The sequence below is a fragment of the Oncorhynchus tshawytscha genome, linkage group LG15 (assembly GCF_018296145.1).
Source record: "Oncorhynchus tshawytscha isolate Ot180627B linkage group LG15, Otsh_v2.0, whole genome shotgun sequence".
NCBI classification, from domain to species: domain Eukaryota; kingdom Metazoa; phylum Chordata; class Actinopteri; order Salmoniformes; family Salmonidae; genus Oncorhynchus; species Oncorhynchus tshawytscha.
The window spans coordinates 6,473,105-6,494,210 of record NC_056443.1 but is presented as its reverse complement, the minus strand read 5'-3'; the positions used below and the strand labels follow the sequence as shown (position 1 = coordinate 6,494,210).

The window sequence follows — 21,106 nt, the reverse complement described above, 5'->3', positions numbered from 1 at the left end:
TTGACTTTCCCCATTTTGAAGTAGTGGGACTTGCTATGGGTTAAGGAAGAATCACATAATTCCATCCAGGTCATCAGGGAATCAGCCAATGAATTATACTCTGAAAACATTCCATAACTGCAAGTGGCAGCAAATCGCCAACCAAGGCTTTATACCTGTTCAAACAACACAGGGCCCTTTCAGTTCGTTTACCAACTTGTAGAAGAAGTACATTGACTACTTCAAAATGGAGATAGATGGCCTCAATGGCAGTGCTCGTGCACTCACAGAAGCCAAAGTGGGACAGATACAACTCAATGATATTGTATCATAAGGGCGTGCGTGGCACGCAGATAAACGCATCATAAATGTCATGTTAATTGACTGCTATTATCTCATAAAACAAAACATAAGATATCATAAGCCTGTGTTAACCTCAGACCATTTTCTGTGTGTTTTCCAAAACCCTGTTCATTCCCCATTAATTTTTCCCATAGGGATGGCTTTTTTTATTTCCAAGTTTTAGGACTACAAGATGGCAGCTCTAGAGAGTACCACAGTTTGAGTCATAATACCCATCAAACCTAGCGGTCAAACAAAGAAATGGTTCCAACACACAGAATAAGAGCTGTGTTTCATGTAGGCTTACCCTGGCATGACATTTTGATAACCGTGTAAATCTCTTTAGGACCAGGTGACTGTTCAGTATTTATAAAATTCCCTATGGGAAAAATGAATGGTGGAAAAACAATTGGAACCATTTCCCTATTTGACCGCTAGGTTTTATGGGTATGATGACACCTCCACTGTGGAGCTCTATTGTGGCCATAGCAAGTGAGAAACCACACCGGGCTGAGAAGCTGTCCACATTTCGTGAATTAGGATAGATAAACAATGATTATTCAATATAGCTAAGTTAATAGATTTCAACGAAGATAAACGAAACGGAGGGGAAATCCGGTGGAGGTGGTTGAGCAACGCTGAGCTGTGACGAGCAGAGATGCATGGAAAGGTAGGGAGGTTAGGAGTTGAGGACGGGACGGAGTGTAGTGGTGGAGTGGAAAAAGGTGGATTCCAGCCAGGAATCATGTATTGGTTAATTTGCATTATTGCGTTAATCCTTCAATGGAATGCCAGAAGTTTGATGGCTAATGGTCAAGAGTTCAAACAGTTTATTGAGGAGTTACCAGCCAAACCTGATGTGACATATCTCCAGGAGACATGGCTAAAACCTACTCTGGATTTTGTATTACAGGGTTATGTTGCAGTCCATAGAGATATGATGGCAGGGGGAGGAGGAGGGTGTGTTACCTTTATAAAGCAAGGGAACCCATATAGGTGTGTGGGAGAGGGAGTGGAACAGTAGTATGTAGTGGTAGCATTGTGGTTGGGAGGGAGGGGGGGAATATGGTAATAGTGAACTTTCACAACGTGTGTAAGAGATTGGAGTTGCTGTCCCTTGGGAATGTAGAAGGTCAAGATAGGAGACGGGTAATGTGGTGTGGGGATTTTAATGCTCATAGTATGCTCTGGGGAGGGCTACGGACTGATGTAAACTGACTAGTGTTGGAGGGAATACTGGATGAGAAAGAGCTTGTGAGTCTTAATGACGGCCGGGGAACCAGGATTGACCCAGTAACTGGAAATGAATCTGCTCTGGATCTTACTTTGACCTCAAGTTGAATGGCAGGCGGATGTCGTTGGGAGGTTTTGGAGGAATCTACAGTGGGTAGTGATCACTATCCTGTCATGTGTACTGTAGGTTTGAGGGAGGAAGAATCAGTAGGAAATGGATATTTGGTAAAGCAGAGTGGGTCCGTTTCAGGAGTTGAGTGAACAGGAGTTGTCTCAGGTTGATCTTAATTCAGGTATAGAAACAGTCACTGATGGATTAAGAGGCACAATAGTAGGGGCTGCAAGGCAGGTGATTCCTATGGGTACAGGGGGAGAAAGAGTAACGCAGTCCCCTGGTGGAGTGAAGAGTAGGAACAGCGCTTTCAGAATGTTGAAAAGGTCCCAGAATTTCCAGCACCGGATTCAGTATAAGGAGGGTCATTAGGACAGCTAAGAGGGATTATTGGCGCCGGATGGTTAAGAGGATGAGTGGGGACAGAATAGATTGGCATCTCTCTGTGCTGAAAAGTGGGGGGATTGCTGCATATGGAGAAGGCAGAGATGCTAACCCAGGCATTTGTGAATGATGCACAGCTCAAACAATCTGACAGAAGAGAGGCAGCATGGGAGAGAGAGGGTCAGCGGAGAGCATCCGGGGGGTCACGGATCAGAGAGAGATGGTGGGGGGATACATTGAATGGCCCTTTTACGTTGGCTGAGATGAAGAGAGCATTAACTAAAGCTGGGGTAACATCCCCTGGGAAGGATGAGATGTGTTACATCATGATGGCTCATCTCAGTGACGCTGCAATGGGGAAAGTATTGGGCCTTTACAAGAAGGTGGGGCAGGAAGGGAAACTGCTGCCAGGAAGTTGGAAAGAGGCGCTAGTGGTGCTAATACGTAAACCTGGGAAAGACCCTACCAGTCCTTCAAGCTATAGGCCGATAGTGTTGACATCTCACGTATGTAAACTTATGGAAAGGATGATAACGGGAAGGCTGACTTACTTTCTGGAGAGTAAAAGACTGATGTCACCAGTTCAAAGTGGGTTCAGGGAAGGCAAATAAGAAGGTGGTGGTTGCCGTTTTCTTTGATGTAGAGAAGGCTTATGATATGATGTTGAAAGAAGCACTATATAACATGCTGGATAATATGGGGGTTGGAGGAAGGGCTTTTAACTGGATGGATTTTATTTTGTCATTCGAGTGTCAAACCAGACCCCAGGAACCTAAAACCCTCCCACCCTCTCCAGATTCCTTCCATACAGCTTCAAGTATATTTCCTCCCCAACCTTCTTTCTAGAAAAAAACACAGTCTGTGTTTTCTCAACTGAAAACCTGAAGCCCCACCTGACGGACCACTGCTCTACTTCACTAATCGCTTCTTGAACTCTTCTGGCTGCACAACAAAGGACTAATGACACTTCCCTGGCCCGAGACAGAAGGGAGGAAAGTGGTCACAAAGCTGAGACTGGGACACACAAGGCTAAATAGTACATTGAAAGTGCTGGCGAAACATCAGACTTGGAGGTGTGATCAATGTCAGGAGGAGACGGAGACAGTGGAACATGTTCTATTTCAGTGGCAGAAATATGTGAGAGAAAGGCAGCGAATGTTATTAGATTTGAGGTGTAATGGGGCTGAAGAGCCAGGATTAAGTGAACTGCTGGGGAAATCTTCAGGGGATGTAGTATTTAATGATGTATTTCCTTTCCAGGAAAACGAGATTATTGGGTAGGATTTAGAGACCTTCGCTGTCTCTGGTCCACACTCCAGTCCAGTTGGTGGCGGTAATGCAGTTTAAATGTGGTTGCCAACAGTGATATAAATTCCACAGAAGAGAAGAAGACGAAGAACCACGCCTTCTGCACCATCCACTTATTTTTTTTTTTTACCGTCCTGGATGAATTGCACAGCAGTGGTTATTTGTTCGCGCTGTGTTGAAAGAAGTAGGAAATAGTTTTATATTTAGCAGGAACGCCAAGCCGTAAACATGGGGGAAACCAGATTACCGCGTCATATGTTTTTATGGAGTATGGCAATTATTTACATGTTTGCTTTTGCATCCCTCTATGTTCAGATACCAGGTAAAACAACATTTATCTATTTAACATCTATTTATTAATTGCAATCGAAGGAACCTTATTATTGGTTGACTGTGATCATGGAAAGGTATTCAGCTCTGCGTTGTTGAGTCGGGTGGTTCCCACTTTTTTCCAAATATTTCGCTTGTGATGATTAACTGATTAATGTACTAATGTACTGACTAATGTAGTTGCATCGGTTAAGTACACTGGGGATGAAATGACTACTTTCTGAACTAGCCTGTGTTGTTGGACTGATCGGGCGACCTAATGACAATTTCCACGTGTTAAGCTAGGTTCATTGCCTTTGCTACAGTGTTACAACTCCTGCACCATCACTATAGCTTAGGCCTAGAAAAGGAGAACGTCTTTCGAGTGTATATTCAGTAGACTATTGTTTGATACTTTACGTACACAGATCTACATTGTGTTCGTATTTATTCATAAACATTAACTAGTTGTCTAGGTGAATGACTTGTTATAGAATGGCACTACGCTTAGTAAGGGGAACCAAACATGAATGTAGGGTGGTACAAACCATCCTGATCTCGCGAGCTCACAAGTTCGTATGAGGCTAGGGCAGGCTGGCTTTATAAAGGAGAGTGAGGCAAATTGGCAGCAATAGAAGTGATGTGGCCTTACAGGCTATGGCCACGTCTTGACAGCACTGGCCATTATTTGACAGATGCCCGTTTAGATATTTGCTTGGGGCAAGTTGATGTTTTCTTTACAAATACTTTTTTTTATGGCTGTGTCTGTCTGTCTGAGGGTTAGGATTTCCCCCAGAATGTGCACACTGAAGCTTCCTGCAAGCGCTGAGTGCGTTGAGAATAACCCGTCATCAATCCAGTATTCGAGCTTGGCTCAGACCCCAAACAGTATACAATAGATCTGACTTGTAGTAGCATTTTCACGTTTTCCCAGTCTCATTACGAACTTGTAGTCATGCTGATTTGCCATCACTGTCATCACACCACTTTACTTTATCATGCAGCCATCTTATTATGCAAATTGTATGTGAAATGTACCAAGGTAAAATAGATTTTTTATATTGAATCTTGGGTTGCTATTCGGTTTTGTCTCCTCAATAGCTATTGAACCAAACATTCTATTATGAACAATTCAGAATTGGGGGAGAATTGACAAAAATCCACTTGTTCTTTTTAAAGACATTTAGATTTTCTTTACCAGGGTGATTTAATTCTTCAATAGCTTTTACACAAAGCACGCTATGACTATGAAAATGATTTCATAATCGGGGGAGGATGGATACATTTCTTTTTTTTCTATAGATTTGAGTTTTTTACGTTTAGTCTTCAATATTTCTTTCTGTTAAATAACAGGTTGTTGGGGTGGGAGGAGGGTGATTAATGGACAACCCCATTCACTCACGTAGTGATTAGGTCCACCTGCTAATCAACTCAGCATTTTGTGTGTGTGTGTGTGTGTGTGTGTGGATGATATTTACCCTTGGAATCCTTCACAGCTCGTCATTTATTCGGTGCGGTATTGTCGTCGGCTGTTCTTGTGTGGAACATTCCGTGGATTTCACTGCGATTGTAAAGAAAGGTGCAAACGCTACACCTTGTATTCCAAAACGCCTGAAACCAACAGGCAGGATTTCTGACTAGACGCCGCCAAATTGTAATCATCATACACCCCCGCTGATGTTGGTTTCAGGCGTTTTGGAATACAAGGTGTAGTGTTTGTACTTTTCTTTACACAAACAAACATGTCCATCCTCCCCCGATTTAAGCAATAAGTCCCGAGAAGGTGTGGTATATAGCCTGTATACCACGGCTAAGGGCTGTTCTTAAGCACGACGCAATGCGGAGTGCTTTGATACAGCCAGTTGCTGTGGTATATTGACCATATACCACAAACCCCTGAGGTGCCTTATTGCTATTATAAACTGGTTACCAATGTAATTAGAATAGTAAAAGAAAATGTCATACCTGTTGTATATGGTCCGATATGCCACGGCTTTTTAGCCAATCAGCATTCGGGGCTCAAACCGCAGAGTTTATAATATAGAATTGATCATTTTCATAGTCATGGAACGCTTTGTGTAAGAGCTATTGAAGATTGAAATCTTATTATGAAAAATTCAAGTGTGGACTTTTCTCCATCCACCCCTGATTTAGATAGTATTATCTTCATAGTCATGGTATGCTTGTTTCAATAGCTATTGATGAGAGAATCAAATATCCAATACAAAACACATTTTTGTATTGTCCATTGCTTGCAATCCACTCCATAGGCCACCTGCTGCCAGTCTGTAAAGTGACTAACTGAAATAACACATCTCATTTGACAAGTGCTGGCAAGATGAGATGCATTGAACATGAATGAGTCATCGTTGCACAATTTAGTGTTTGTGTTTTACTTTATTTCTCTGCTTCTAATTCCAAATGTGAGCATACTTTCAGTTGGTCCACTCTGTGTGCCAGGTATGTTGTAGTGGCACTTCTGGTCTCAGCTTCACCTGTCGTCTCAAATGTACACTAAATACACTAGATTCCAATTAACTGTAGTAAAACTAGCTGTATGCTTTCAGTTTTTTGATTAAAAAGTTATTCCACGCGTTAATGCCACATTCCAATCAGTTGATCACAATCTTGGCTCAACCCATAAGCAATGTAAGCTTCTAAGCTCCACCTTTCCTCCACATGTTCCATTTGACTGAATAGGCAGACAGCACAGATAAAACAAGTGTATTGTTTTCACATACATGACCTTTGAACTATTTAGCAGGGTACCTGAAACCCACTTACTTTAAGTATGTGAACATGACCTCTACATTAACCCCATTCTCAATAAACACAACCGCCCCCTCCCCCTCTGTTTTGTTTATCCATCCCTGCTCTTTGTCTCGGTGGCCAGGTCTCTATGGCAATGAGGGGGTCCTGCCTGTGCGCCTGGTGGAGCCCCGTGTGGACGGCTCCAGGCCAGTGTTGGAGCAGATACATGCCCACCCCTCCCTGCTGTGGCTGGGGCCCCGGCTGGGTCTGGACCTGGACGCCCAGCAGGCAATGGAGCTGCTCTGCCTGGCGGGGGCGCTCTTGGCCCTGGGAGCAGCCCTACTGGAGCCCCTCCGAGACAGCCTGGTGTTCTTCTGCCTCTGGGCCCTCTACCTCTCCCTCTGTCAGGTCGGTGGGCGGGGGTGGTTGTCTGTCTGTCTGCCACTGGTTTGGTTAGATACTGTACAGTAAATTAACAATACAGTAAATTAATCAACATCATTTACTCTTGACAGGTGGGTCAAGACTTTCTGCGTTTTCAGTGGTAAGTGATCTGTTCTGAATTCTCATATGAGCTGAATTGATAGAGCGTAACAGGCTGCAAAGCTCAGACTTTGAAACAAAAAGAAATTTGTTTACTAAAGTGTTATTGCTGAACACAATGTCTACTGGGTCTGTGTGATGTCATTTTGTTATCAGCCATGGGTTTTACTGCAAGAGCATCACTGTCAGACAAGAAACTGCTTTTGGAACCATTTGCCAGTCAAATTCACTATTCACTCCTCATAATTCTGTGTTTTACATATTACAAGCTAACGTACAGCGCACCGGTTGTCTATCTTGCGACTAGAACGGTTGTTGAAAGTGTTTGTGCGTATGTATCAGTCTTCGACATCATGCATATTTTATAGAGGTAAGCAGACTTTGCATTGAAGGACATTTATCACACGTAATATGGTTTTAGAGTTATTGACTTTTAGCTAAGCTTGGAGATGTGCTAGAATTGCAACACATTTACTAATATCTGGTTGTGGCAAAGCAAGATGGCATAAGGACAGTGCCGGGCTGCCCATTAGACATGATTAGGCGGCTGCCTATGGCAGTAGATTGACAAGGGTTAAAATGACCAAGGCATACCTTTTTTTAAACAACACATAAAACCTCACATAATTCTTCCCAAAAACAATGACCGTTTCTTTCAACCAGCGGCTTATGGAAGTTTTAGGTGAGCTCTGATGACACCCTGTGATAAGCAGTGTCCACTTTGTCAAAGGCAGGGGTGCAAACGTATTTTGCTTTGTCCATTCCCAGCGTGCCTCTCCAGGGTGCTGTTGGAGAGATGCATCCATCAACTTTCTGTCTATGGAAAAAAAATCATCTAACAAAAAAAAAATCACATAGCAGATCTAGCCTACGCTATGAAAATGTATTGAGGCAGACACTTTTTACATCATGCACGTTTCTCCAATCAAACAGCTGAACTTAAATGGTGCCCGATCAAATAAAAAAATGCGCTGACATGTTAGCGAACACAATATCCTAAAAAAATGTATTTGTCACAGGAATCAGGACAAACAAAGGCCTAAAAAGTATAATTTTTCCACCTCTGATAAAGATGTATTTTCAACGTCATTTTGCTTACAGGGACTATTCTAGTTTTGTGGGGGTATATGGTGGTCGGAATTTGTTTTTGTCTCGCCTAGGGTGTCAGAATGGCCAGGACTGGGCCTGGGCAAGGCTTTGGTTTCTCCAGCAGTTGCATGGAGTAGTAAATAGATCATAAATAGTTGCCTGGTTGTGTTTTCATAAGTAGTAGGGGTGGGTGTGTCTGAACTGTTTATAGTTAGCTGGCTATCCACTAACGCACACAATTTGGTTCTGCATGAAGAGAATGGCAACCTACAACCGGTTTTAAGATGCACAGCTACCAGTATGTTTTGCTGTCTCAGTGCCTCTGGCTCTAATGGGCATTGCTTCTACTAGGCTAACTGATTCCCTGGAAGGCAGTGTCATTGGATTCGAAGCTCAGTGATATGTACTGTATTTCACTGTTTTGAGCAGGAATTTCATATAGCCTTCTGGAGCAGGAATTTCATGTAGCCTTCTGGAGCAGGAATTTCATGTAGCCTTCTGGAGCAGGAATTTCATGTAGCCTTCTGGAGCAAGAATTTCATGTAGCCTTCTGGTGCAGGAATTTCATGTAGCCTTCTGGTGCAGGAATTTCATGTAGCCTTCTGGAGCAGGAATTTCATGTAGCCTTCTGGAGCAAGAATTTCATGTAGCCTTCTGGTGCAGGAATTTCATGTAGCCTTCTGGTGCAGGAATTTCATGTAGCCTTCTGGAGCAAGAATTTCATGTAGCCTTCTGGAGCAATGTAGCCTTCTGGAGCAAGAATTTCATGTAGCCTTCTGGAGCAGGTAGCCTTCTGGAGCAGGAATTTCATTCTGGTAGGAATTTCATGTAGCCTTCTGGTGCAGGAATTTCATGTAGCCTCCTGGTGCAGGAATTTCATGTAGCCTCCTGGTGCAGGAATTTCATGTAGCCTCCTGGTGCAGGAATTTCATGTAGCCTCCTGGTGCAGGAATTTCATGTAGCCTCCTGGTGCAGGAATTTCATGTAGCCTCCTGGTGCAGGAATTTCAAGTGAAATGTAATCTATTGATTGTATTTATTTAGCAACTTTGTCATTTCTTTGAGACCTGAGATTTTGGGTTGTTGGAGTGATTTCAGTGCCTTATACATTCATAGTTATGATGTGAGGAGGACTGGGGATTTTTTTTCCCAAGGAGAGCGGTATTTGATTATTAATGTCTTGTTTGATTCCCTCCCATAGGGACAGTCTACTGTTGGAGGCGGGCTTCCTGACCGTGCTCGTCGCACCGCTCAACCTCCTGCGGTGGCGCTCGGCATTCCGTCAGCATGACGCCGTGACCTTCTGGCTGGTGCGCTGGCTCCTGTTCCGCCTCACCTTTGGCTCCGGTGTCGCCAAGCTGTCCAGCCACTGCCCCAGCTGGTGGGGGCTCACCGGTGAGACAGGGGAACCTCTTATGACACAAAACTGTACTGTTCAATGTATACTGAACAAAAATATAAACGCAACAATTTCAATGATTTTTACGGAGTTAGTTTATGTATGGAAATCAGTTGATTTAATAAATAAATTCATTAGGCCCTAATCTATGGATTGCACATGACTCCGCAATGAGTCAGCCAGTCAGAATGAGTTTTTCCCCATAAAAGGGCTTGCAAAAATCGCTGAAGTCGGAGACTTATCTCCCTCACCAACTTTAAACATCTGCTATCTGAGCAGCTAACCGATCGCTGCAGCTGTACATAGTCCATCGGTAAATAGCCCACCCAATTTACCTACCTCATCCCCATACTGTTTTTATTTATTTACTTTTCTGCTCTTTCGCACACCTATATCTCTACCTGCACATGACCATCTGATCATTTATCACTCCAGTGTTAATCTGTAAAATTGTAATTATTCGCCTACCTCCTCATGCCTTTTGCACACAATGTATATAGACTTTTTTTTATTTTCTACTGTGTTATTGACTTGTTAATTGTGTACTCCATGTGTAACTCTGTGTTGTCTGTTCACACTGCTATGCTTTATCTTGGCCAGGTCGCAGTTGTAAATGAGAACTTGTTCTCAACTAGCCTACCTGGTTATATAAAGGTAAAATAAAAATATTACAGACAGAAATACTCCTCATTTTCATCAGCTGTCCGGGTGGCTGGTCTCACACGATCCCGTAGGTGAAGAAGCCGGATGTGGAGGTCCTGGGCCGGCGTGGTTACACGTGGTCTGCGGGTTGTGAGGCCGGATGGAGTACTGACAAATTCTCTAAAATGACATTATGACCTTATGGTAGAGAAATTAACATTCAATCAGCGATGGCTCTGGTGGGCGGCTCTAGCAATGGCTCTGGTGGACTTTTTTTGTGTGTGGTTGTTTCTTGTGCCCAGCACAAGGTGCACCTGTGTAATCATACTGTTTAGTTAGCTTCTTGATGTGCCACCGGTCAAGTGGATGGATTATCTTGGCAAAGGAGAAATGCTCACTAACAGGGATGTAAACAAATTTGTGTCAAAATTTGGTAGAAAAGCATTTTGTGTGTATGGAAAATGTATGGGATCTTTTTATTTCAGCTCATGAAACATGGGACCCACTTTACATTGCGTTTATATTTTTGTTTAGTGTATCTTCGGGACTGCAACTAAATGGGAGTCTGTTGGGCTGAAATTGGGACTCCTGATTCCAATGTCAGGCCAGTGTCCCAACAGCTTCTGGACCGCAACTAATTGGGAGTCTTTGTTCAATGGTACAAGTAATGTGAAGACTGGTTGAGCAATGATAACATTACTCATGCTTGTAGATTTATTAATAAAGGCAATGGGGAAGGAGTGCGTGTGCTTGGCTATGATTGTACAGTGTGCATCATGTAAGGGGTGTGTACCTCACCCAGCGGCAGTATTCTCATTAACTTCCATGATGGTAATGATGAAGCCTGGAGCCTCACTACACATCAGTCGCAGTTCAGGAAAAGTGTCAGCGATTTAAAAACGTGAAAAAAGGTGCGAGGTGCAGTGTTATGGGTCAATCTTTACTCATCCATGTCTCATATCCTCCCTCCCCTCTGTCACCCCATCAAACCCCTCCCTCTTCCCAGCGGTGAAACACATGTTTGAGGCCCAGGGCATCCCCCTGCCCTGGTCCTGGTTCATCCAGCAGCTGCCAGACTGGTACCTGAAGCTGGGGACTGTCGGTCTGTTGGTGACCGAGATCGCTGTGCCCCCCCTCTACTTCGCCCCCATCCGCCACCTCAGACTGGCAGCCTTCTACATTCAGGTGTGTGTGTGTGTGTGTGTGTGTGTGTGTGTGTGGTTACACCAGCAGCTGCTAAACATGAGCATGTAAAATGTCTAAGAAAGAATTGAACACACTGATATACAGGCTTCCAGTTTGTTTTCAATGTTTCCTCTCGCCGCCTAAATCGCTATCAAGTGTTGAGGTCTGGCTGAGAGAGGAGAGGTTCAGAAAAATGCCTACCTACAGTACAATTTGTCTAGTCTGTTATCATCCAGGGAATCGCCAGACTGCTGCTAGAAGGCTCTAGACGTGTGTGTGTCATTTGTGTGACATTTGTATACTTGATGGTGAATGAATGACCCCTAACTATACACATGTCTAAGGGGAATTTGAGTGTTGCAGGATTGCGACCCCACACATGTAATTTTCACGATGCCTTTATCTAACTATACCTACCTACTTCTCTCTGTAACTGATAACCAGGCAGTGTACCAGGTGAAGTTAATGTTCGTGGGGAACTATGGATTCCTCCCCTTCCTCTCCCTGGCTCTGACTTTCTCCCTGTTGGACGACGACCATATCAGCTACTGGCTGGGCCACGGCAAGAAGAAGAGAACCAAGAGTATGACCTCACTTCTCTTCTTATGCAACTCTCACATCTCACATTTAACACCAGAGTAGACGTTCAGGCCAGCTTTCTCCCAAAAACAGCATTATACACACCCAGTATGGTGTTTTAAGCTGGTGGAAGTTACTATAAAATACAAAGGCTGTTACAGTAATGATCAGCTTCCTTTTTTTTCCCTATTCTGCCTTGCCAGTTGGCCAGCACAGTGAGGGGTGCATTGCTGAGTGCATGCCAGCAAAACACTGGTTCAGTTCCGATGGGTGTCCCTGAGTCTTTATGGCAGGGAGGGGGAGGGGGGTCATTGTTTTATTCTCAGGCAGAGTGGTCTGATCTGTCAGGTGTTATCCTGTTTAAGTACTTCTGTGATGTATTTTGTTTATCTACAGTTAACATCCCTAATGTCCTAAAAGGGTAACCCCTTAACGTAACTTACGAAATACATTTTTAGTAGCTGGACAACAACAAATGATGGACTCTGTGATACTAAGAGTACCTAATCGAATTAAGTTTTTTTTTTTGCAGCCTGGCACCAAACCATAATGTCATTGGTGTTGCTGGCTTTATTTGCCTCCATCATCTATGGCACTAAAGTGCTCTTCACACTGGAAATGAACTGGGAGGCCAAGACCATGACCTCTAAAACCGGTAGGTTAACAGTGCATTTGGTATTCAATCCCCTTGACTTTTTCCACATTTTGTTACGTTACAGCCTTATTTTAAAATTGATTGAGCAATTTAAAAAAAAATCTACACACTATCCAATAATGACAAAGCAAAAACAGGTTAAGATTTTTTTTGCAAATGTATAAAATTTAAATCACATTTACATAAGTAGGTTTTTATCAACAATCTCTCAGCAATTTGCTCTGTTCATATTTGCCTCTATCCTGACTAGTCTCCAAGTCCCTGCCACTGAAAAACATCCCCACAGCATGATGCTGCTACCACCATGCTTCAGGCCAAAGAGTTTAATCTTGGTTTCATCAGACCAGATAATCTTGTTTCTCATGATCTGAGAGTCTTTAGGTGCCTTTTGGCAAACTCCAAGCAGGCTGTCATGTGCCTTTTACTGCGGCCACTACCATAAATGCCTGATTGGTGGAGTGCTGCAGAGATGGTTGTCCTTCTGGAAGGTTCTCCCATCTCCACAGATGAACTCTGGAGCTCTCTGAGTGACCATCTGGTTCTTGGTCACCTCCCTGACAAAGGCCCTTCTCCCCCGATTGCTCAGTTTGGCTGGGGGGCCAGCTCTAGGAAGAGTAATGTTGGTTCCAAACTTCTTCCATTTAAGAATGATGGAGGCCACTGTGTTCTTGGGGACCTTCAATGCTGTAGACATTTTTTGGAGCCCTTCCCAGATCTGTGCTTCGACACAATCCTGTCTTGGAGCTCTAATTCCTTTGACCTCATGGCTTGGTTTTTGCTCTGACATGCACTGTCAACTGTGGGACATTATATAGACAGGTGTGTGTGCCTTTCCAAATAATTTGAATTTACCACAGGTGGACTCCAAAGTTGTAGAAACAGCTCAAGGATGATCAATGGAAACAGGATGCACCTGAACTCAATTTCGAGTCTCATAGCAAAGGGTCTGAATACTTACCTAAATAAGGTATTTCTGTTTGTTTACTTTTAATACCGCAAATAAATATATAACCTTTTTCGCTTTGTCATTATGAGGTATAGTTAATCCATTTTAGAATAAGGCTGCAATGTAACAAAATAAGGAAAAGGTCAAGGGGTTTGAAGACTTTCCGAAGGCACTGTAATACTGTATACCTAGTGACTCTGTAGGTTAACATCTATATATTACTGTATACCTAGTGACTCTGTAGGTTAACATCTATATATTACTGTATACCTAGTGACTCTGTAGGTTAACATCTATATATTACTGTATACCTTGTGACTCTGTAGGTTATCATCTATATATTACTGTATACCTATATTACTGTATACCTAGTGACTCTGTAGTGTTGCTTTATTTTATTTCCTGATGGATGTCAATCGTTGACAATACATTGTTACGTTAATAGTTAAGTGATTTTGTTTCATGTATTTGTCCTGTTTTGTAGCCTTCACCCAGCAGCAGTTTGGCAATTGGTTGAAGCTTGTGACAGGACCCACTATCTGGGTAGGAGTCCTCTCTCTCACCTGGGAGGTGGTGGCAGCCATGCTTGGGTGAGTAGGCTGTATCTGTAATAAAGTTTGCGATTCAAAGATGGTAAATCTTAGGACCAGGAGTTTTTCAATTGTGAAATACAGTTGATGTCAGAAGTTTACATGCACTTATGTTGGAGTCATTAAATCTAGTTTTTCAACCACTCCACACATTTCTTGTTAACAAACTATAGTTTTGGCAAGTCGGTTAGGACATCTACTTTGTGTATGACACAAGTTATTTTTCCAACAATTTTTTCCAGACAGGTTATTTCACTTATAATTCACTGTATCACAATTCCAGTGGGTCAGAAGTTTACATACACTAAGTTGACTGTGCCTTTAAACAGCTTGGAAAATTCCAGAAAATGATGCCATGGCTTTAGAAGCTTCTGATAGGCTAATTGACATCATTTGAGTCAATTGGAGGTGAACCTGTCGATGCATTTCAAGGCCTACCTTCCAACTCGGTGCCTCTTTGCTTGACATCATGGGAAAATCAAAACAAATCAGCCAAGACCTCAGAAAATAAATTGTAGACCTCCACAAGTCTGGTTCATGCTTGGGAGCAATTTCCAAACGCCTGAAGGTACCATGTTCATCTGTACAAAGAATAGTACGCAAGTATAAACACCATAGGACCACATAGCTGTCACACCGCTCAGGAAGGAGACGCGTTTTGTCTCCTAAAGATTAACGTACTTTGGTGCTATAAGTGTAAATCAATCCCAGAACAACAGCAAAGGAGATGTGAAGATGCTGGAGGAAACAGGTACAAAAGCATCTATATCTACAGTAAAACAAGTCCTGTATCGACATAACCTGAAAGGTCACTCAGCAAAGAAGAAGCCACTGCTCCAAAACAGCCATTAAAAAGCCAGACTACAGTTTGCAACTTCATATGGGGACAAAGATCATACTTTTTGGAGAAATGTCCTCTGGTCTGATGAAACAAAAATATAACTGTTTGGTCATAATGACCATTGTTATGTTCGGAGGACAAAGAGGGAGGCTTGCAAGCCGAAGAACACCGTCCCAACCGTGAAGCACGGGGGTGGCAGCATCATGTTGTGGGGGTGCTTTGCTGCAGGAGGGACTGGTGTACTTCACAAAATAGATGGCTTCATGAGGTAGGAAAATTATGTGGATATTGAAGCAACATCTCAAGAAATCAGTCAGGAAGTTAAAGCTTGGTCGCAAATGGACAATGACCCCAAGCATACTTCCAAAGTTGTGGCAAAATGGCTTAAGGACAAAGTCAAGGTATTGGAGTGGCCATCACAAAGCCCTGAACTCAAGCCTATAGAACATTTATGGGCAGAACTGAAAAAGCGTGTGCGAGCAAGGAGGCCTACAAACCTGACTCAGTTACACCAGCTCTATCAGGAGGAATGGGCCAAAATTCACCCAACTTATTGTGGAAGGCTACCCAAAACATTTGACCCAAGTTAAACAATTTAAAGGAAATGCTACCAAATACTAATGGAGTCTATGTAAACTTCTGACCCACTGGGAATGTGATGAAAGAAATCATTCTCTCTACTATTATTCTGATATTTCACATTCTTAAAATAAAGTGGTGATCCTAACTGACCTGAGACAGGACATTGGGATTAAATGTCAGGAATTGTGAAAAACTGAGTTTAAATGTATTTGGCTATGTAAATTTCTGACTTCAACTGTAGATCTAGTTCCACTGCATTTGCCGACCCCAGAACAGTGGTCTGCCCCGTTGCAGCGTGCGTCATCCTTGTTTTGAGTTTAATGTCCACTGATCTCAGATCTGTGTTTCCTCCCCCCAGGTGTGTGTGTGTTAGAGGGTGTCTCTGGAAGCTCTGGGGTCTTGTCCAATGGGCTGTCATTGTCTCTGCTGCAGTCGCCGTGTTTGCTATCAGTGTGGTGAGTCACACAGGGAGCCTTCTGATTGTGAATCATTTTAATGAAGACAGCATAAATCTACCTAATTGGTCTGTTGGAGTTACTATTGGTCTAGTAGTTAGCACTGTTTATAAGATTCTCTCTGATTGGTCATGGTCCCCAGGTGCCCTACTCGTCCATGGAGCAGGTGTACAGCAGTAAGATCCTCCCGGAGGTGAGACAGGCCTACAGCCTAGTGGAGCGCTATAGACTGGTCAGTGCCTACAGCCTGGATAGCAGGGTGGACGGGAGGTCAGAGGTCGTCCTCGAGGGCAGCATGGACAAGAATACCTGGACGGTAAGAGAGCGGGGACCAAAATAATAGTTTTGGCTGAAAAGGTTTTGTTTTTTCTCAGATTTCACAATATTAGACATGGAATGTCCTCAATCACATGATCTTCCTCAACTACTTGACTTTTATAAAGTAAAACAATCTTATATAGTTCTGCGAAAGGTGTATCGTGTTTCAATGCACCTTTCCCAATTGGCCCTCCTAGGAGATAGAGTTCATGTACAAGCCGGGAAATGTGGGCGTGGCCCCTCCAGTGGTGGCCCCCCACCAGCCACGGTTAGACTGGCAGATGAGCCAGGCAGCCCAGGGACTGGCCGATCAGAGCCCCTGGTTCACAAGCCTAGTGCACTGTCTACTGCAGGGCAATAAGGATGGTATGTACTGCACTCTGTGATAATGACTTCTATTTTTCAATTAAAGTGTAGAGCACAGACGTTAATATGAGGAAAGCGCAGTTTGCATCTGGCAGACTACTTTTATTTTGGCTCTTGATGGGTGTTTTTAGGCCTGTGGCCTTTTCTAGGATCAGCTCCCCCTCCTGTCTATGTCATCTTATTGATTATGATCTTAAAGGCAAAACTTATCCTAGATCAGCACTCCTACTCTGAGACGCTTTATGAATACGGGCCCAGAAATTCACTTGTATGCGCCTGTCATGTAAAACTGCTAGTCAGTGTGAGGTGGGCGTGATTTACTCACTCATTGACCTTCCAACAAAGGAGAAATATCAGCAACACTCAGATGACCACTCGCCTGCATGCTGCACTCTGTTTCTCACACATGACACTCTATCTCTCCCTGTGTCCCAGTGGTGAGACTGATCCAGACAGACTCAGCCCAATACCCATTCAGCCAGGCCCCCCCGGTCTACCTCCGAGCCAGCCTCTACCGGTACTGGTTCACCCAGACCGCACAGGACTGGTGAGCAGCCTACGGCTTCCACTTCAGCAGTGGGTGTACTGGGGAGAGAGTGCTAATGGTTAACCCATGAATTCCTTAGATTATTCATTCATAAAATCAGTTAAGATATACAAGTGAACTTAAATATTCACTATATTAAGTGATGTTATTCATAAAATGCCCACAAAATGTACAGTATTCTAATCGTCAGAATTCGATGAAGCCACTCGATTCAACCAGACACAAATAAAATGTTCCTATGGTAACGAGTGGTGTATTGGTTGTCTTCCCTGTCAGGTCTGGTCCTAAAGAGTGGTGGAGGAGAGACTATTCAGAGGAGTTCTATCCTGCAGTGCAGCTGGGTGACGCTACCCTAGAGGGCAAACTCAACCAGCACGGACTCAAGGTAGCTAAGCCTTTTTGCTCAACTGGGTTACGTTGTAACTTTGTTGTGCTAATAATATCAGTACTGTGGCTTGTGGTGATTGCCCCTCCAACTCCAGATGTGGTGCTGTATTGGCTATATGGAATTCACGCTCCCCTTTGCTTTTGTGTGTGTGTGTGTGTGTGTGTGTGTGTGTGTGTGTGTGTGTGTGTGTGGTGCGTACTAGTGTGTGCTATATGGCCAGGTGTACCAAGTCTGATTTCTCAGACACGCATACCAACAACACACACTCTTACGTGTCTTTGTTATGTATGTACATGTGCTTACATATTAACTTTGTGTGCAGGAGACATTCCCGATTCAGCCCAGTCCTGACTCTCCTCTGGCCCAGGCTCTGAAGCAGGTACGGGGCCACGTTCAGACTCTACCCGGCCACCTGGTGCTCTGGTCCCTCCTGGCCACTGTCGCCACCATCTGGCTCTTCAAAACCCTGCTCTCCGGGGTCCTGGGGGGCCGAAAGGCTAAACCCACTCCGGCCGAACCCAAGGCCAAGAAGGCGAAGGCCCAGCCAGCAGCGAAAAATGCCTCAGCCTCCAGTCTCAAAGCAGGGAGGGAGAATTCTGAGGAGAGTAGACGGGAAGCTGACAAGAGCCCTAAGAAGAGGAAGTGATGTGGGACTGCTGCCGTGGGACTTCCTGTTACGTTCTTGTTGTTGCCCCTTGTCTCGGGATGGAGGGCGGAGAGAAGGGGTGTTACCTACATGTAAATCTCAGGTGTTTCTACAGTAACTACCAATCCGACCAGCTCTGTGACTCGGAGACCACCACCGTGGCCTTGTATTCAGTCAGTTCTCATCTCTCACTCACTCACTCACTCACTCACACCCATATATTGCACATACACAAGCAAAAGCATCTATTTTCTCTGTCTCCTTCCGTCACCATATTCTCAGGTCCACCTACGGATGAGTCTTCAGACATGCCTACGGGCGAGTCCCTGGCATCACAGTACAGGGGTGCTTTGTTATGAGCTGTTTTTGAGCTTTGCCATCTGTTCTTCAGGGAACACTTTATCTGAATTCTGGGAATGCATTCATCCATTTTAACGGTTGTTGTCCAACAGTTTTAATCTTGTGCTATATCTTTAATATGATATTCAGGCTGGGTGCAGTTATTGTACCTCAGTGAACCCTTTCATGGACCGCATCAGACCTTTTTTAAAATTTGAAGTTGTCAAGTGATTCCATGTAATGATATCTATACCCGGGCCCTCTATCCCGACCACGAGAAACTGTATAGCGACATCGTCAAGAATACTGTATTCTGAAAGCTTTGTCCTGCTAAACCTTTTGCCTTTGAACAGCAAACCACAGATTTCTAACGTCAAAAGCCCTTTGGTCACATTTATTTTTTTAACAGCTTAAATGCATAACTGCTCCTAAGAAATATTATATTCCACATCTGTGTATATTTGAGACGTAGTATTACTTAAGCTTAGTGTATTAGGTTAAAGCACTGCTGCAAAATGACTGGGCTCTTAAGGAGAAATTCCAAGCCCTAGGGCGCTATTCAGTCTATCGCTGAGGCGGTACAGATTGTGTGATTAAAATGTAAAGGTCCTTTTTACTGGTCCGTGTTAAAAAATATATATATATAAAAAATCTTAGCTGTATATTGAAACCGAACACTTAGATTTGACAAACTACAGATGGAAAAAGACAAACGTTCAGTGCTCGTCAGAAACGAGACTTTCGATCTTGTCAAATCTAGTTGAAACGGTGTGCTTGTCAATACCAGGTAAACTAAGAGGTCTGCATGTTATGTTAAAGGTCAACAACTAAAAAGGGACTGTGACTTGGAGCTTCAAACCCCGTTTTTAGATTTGTGGGTTCAGTTATTTTAGTGATTGGACCTGGGCTGATAGTTTCTATAGGAACAGAGACCAATGACCAATATGTGGTGCTCTTTGTTTCTGCATTTTATTCATGACAAATGTACAGTGTGAAAGAGCCAGTGGCTCTCTGGTAAGGATCTCACCAATTTAAGTATGGGGTTATAGGGTCGGCTCCTGAGTGGCTGTGTTGACACTTAGTAATGGTTGGAAGGCTGGTAGATGTCGTGGGGGTGAATCCCTGGGGTCCCCTCCTATGAAGAAACTCCTGGGGGAAAGGTGGGCACTTCGTTTTTACATATATTTTCATTTATAGACGACGTGCCCACTTACAGGAGTATCTCCATAAGCACTGCTCTTTGCTGTCTATCACAGAGGGAACCCCAAGAATTTGTCCCCCTCTGCTTATGTTATCACACCCTTCTACCAATGCCACCTTTGTGGCAGCCACTCCAAGTGGCCTTGACTCACTGACCTGCAGAGTCCTCAGTAGGCAACCGTGCCCCAGAGTTCAGACCTGTAAACCCATGCTTATGGGGCGAGATCCTAACGCCAGAGTCCTCAGTAGGCAACCGTGCCCCAGAGTTCAGACCTGTAAACCCATGCTTATGGGGCGAGATCCTAACGCCAGAGTCCTCAGTAGGCAACCGTGCCCCAGAGTTCAGACCTGTAAACCCATGCTTATGGGGCGAGATCCTAACGCCAGAGCCCTCAGTAGGCAACCGTGCCCCAGAGTTCAGACCTGTAAACCCATGCTTATGGGGCGAGATCCTAACGCCAGAGCCAGACTCATTCATGCTTATGGGGCGAGATCCTAACGCCAGAGCCAGACTCATTCATGCTTATGGGGCGAGATCCTAACGCCAGAGCCAGACTCATTCATGCTTATGGGGCGAGATCCTAACGCCAGAGCCCTTCACCCTTATGCTTTGCTTTATAATTTGACATTGAGAGTTCGGTTGATATGTATATTTGGCTGTGTGGTTAAAGGTTTTCTTGAGTGTGTTGGTTGGATGAATGGAAAGATTTGCTCAAGCATTGCTTCAAATGTTTTATCAACAAAGACGGTTGCATCTGGTTATCTTCGTTTCATACTATTAAAGATTTGAAATTGTGGGTAAACCTTTTGACAGAGACTTAAAATACTTATTTTGTAGATGAATTAACCCCCCCCCCAAAAAATCTGTATAATATTTATTTCACGATTATGCCACAGGAAGACTGGTCACATTACTAGACAAGGCACTGAGAATGAGTCCATAGTGAGGTTGTTTTGTGGGAGCCTGAGCCCTGTTTGTCCTTCCTAGGGCACTGTCCAACTCTGTCTGGGGAGGATAGTCTTCGGGCTCGATTCAAGCTGTGCCGTGGAAGTTTAGCGCTATTTAAATTCAACGGCAATGTTCCCGCCTTCATGGTAAATGCTTCATATGTCGGTGGAATCGGAAAACATTTCTGTAGTGCTGAAGTTCAGATGGAATTGTGCTCTTAGTAGTCCCACAGTGCTGCCCTCCACTGGTCAACATGTGAACAACATGTAGCAGCACTCCTCACAGCTTTATCAGAGGGAGAGTGAGGACTGTGACGTGTGTGTGCCCCTCTCAGCAGTCCTGGAGCAGGTCATACGGGCCACCCTCTACCACCTGGTGTTTGTCCTCCTCCTGTTAAAACACATATGTCATCTGGAGTTATGGTATCACC

At 43.9% G+C, this 21,106-nt stretch overlaps 2 protein-coding genes across 3 annotated transcripts in view; one reads left to right on the top strand and one right to left on the bottom strand.

Annotated features, from left to right (window-relative positions):
- Window positions 1–883: 883 nt before the first annotated feature.
- LOC112214286 (lipase maturation factor 2) lies at window positions 884–20,530 on the top strand. Of its 2 annotated transcripts, none has more exons than XM_024372931.2 (14): window positions 884–991; window positions 6,561–6,826; window positions 6,934–6,962; window positions 9,251–9,444; window positions 11,097–11,275; window positions 11,720–11,858; window positions 12,387–12,509; window positions 13,940–14,045; window positions 15,827–15,923; window positions 16,066–16,239; window positions 16,439–16,607; window positions 17,043–17,154; window positions 17,431–17,539; window positions 17,865–20,530. In XM_024372931.2, the coding sequence occupies exons 2-14, from the start codon at window positions 6,710–6,712 to the stop codon at window positions 18,186–18,188; spliced, it is 1,872 nt and encodes a 623-aa protein (XP_024228699.1). In that variant the 5' UTR covers window positions 884–991; window positions 6,561–6,709; the 3' UTR covers window positions 18,189–20,530. The 2 variants fall into 2 exon arrangements, with proteins under 2 accessions (XP_024228699.1, XP_024228697.1); XM_024372929.2 differs by lacking the exon at window positions 884–991 and adding an exon at window positions 3,479–3,680.
- The window catches only part of stab2 (stabilin 2), a 35,379-nt gene continuing 34,719 nt past the window's right edge, over window positions 20,447–21,106 (bottom strand). The window contains exon 67 of the mRNA XM_042298011.1: window positions 20,447–21,066. Coding sequence (XP_042153945.1) covers window positions 21,007–21,066 — 60 coding nt within the window. The 3' untranslated portion in view covers window positions 20,447–21,006. The remainder of the gene's footprint in view (window positions 21,067–21,106) is intronic.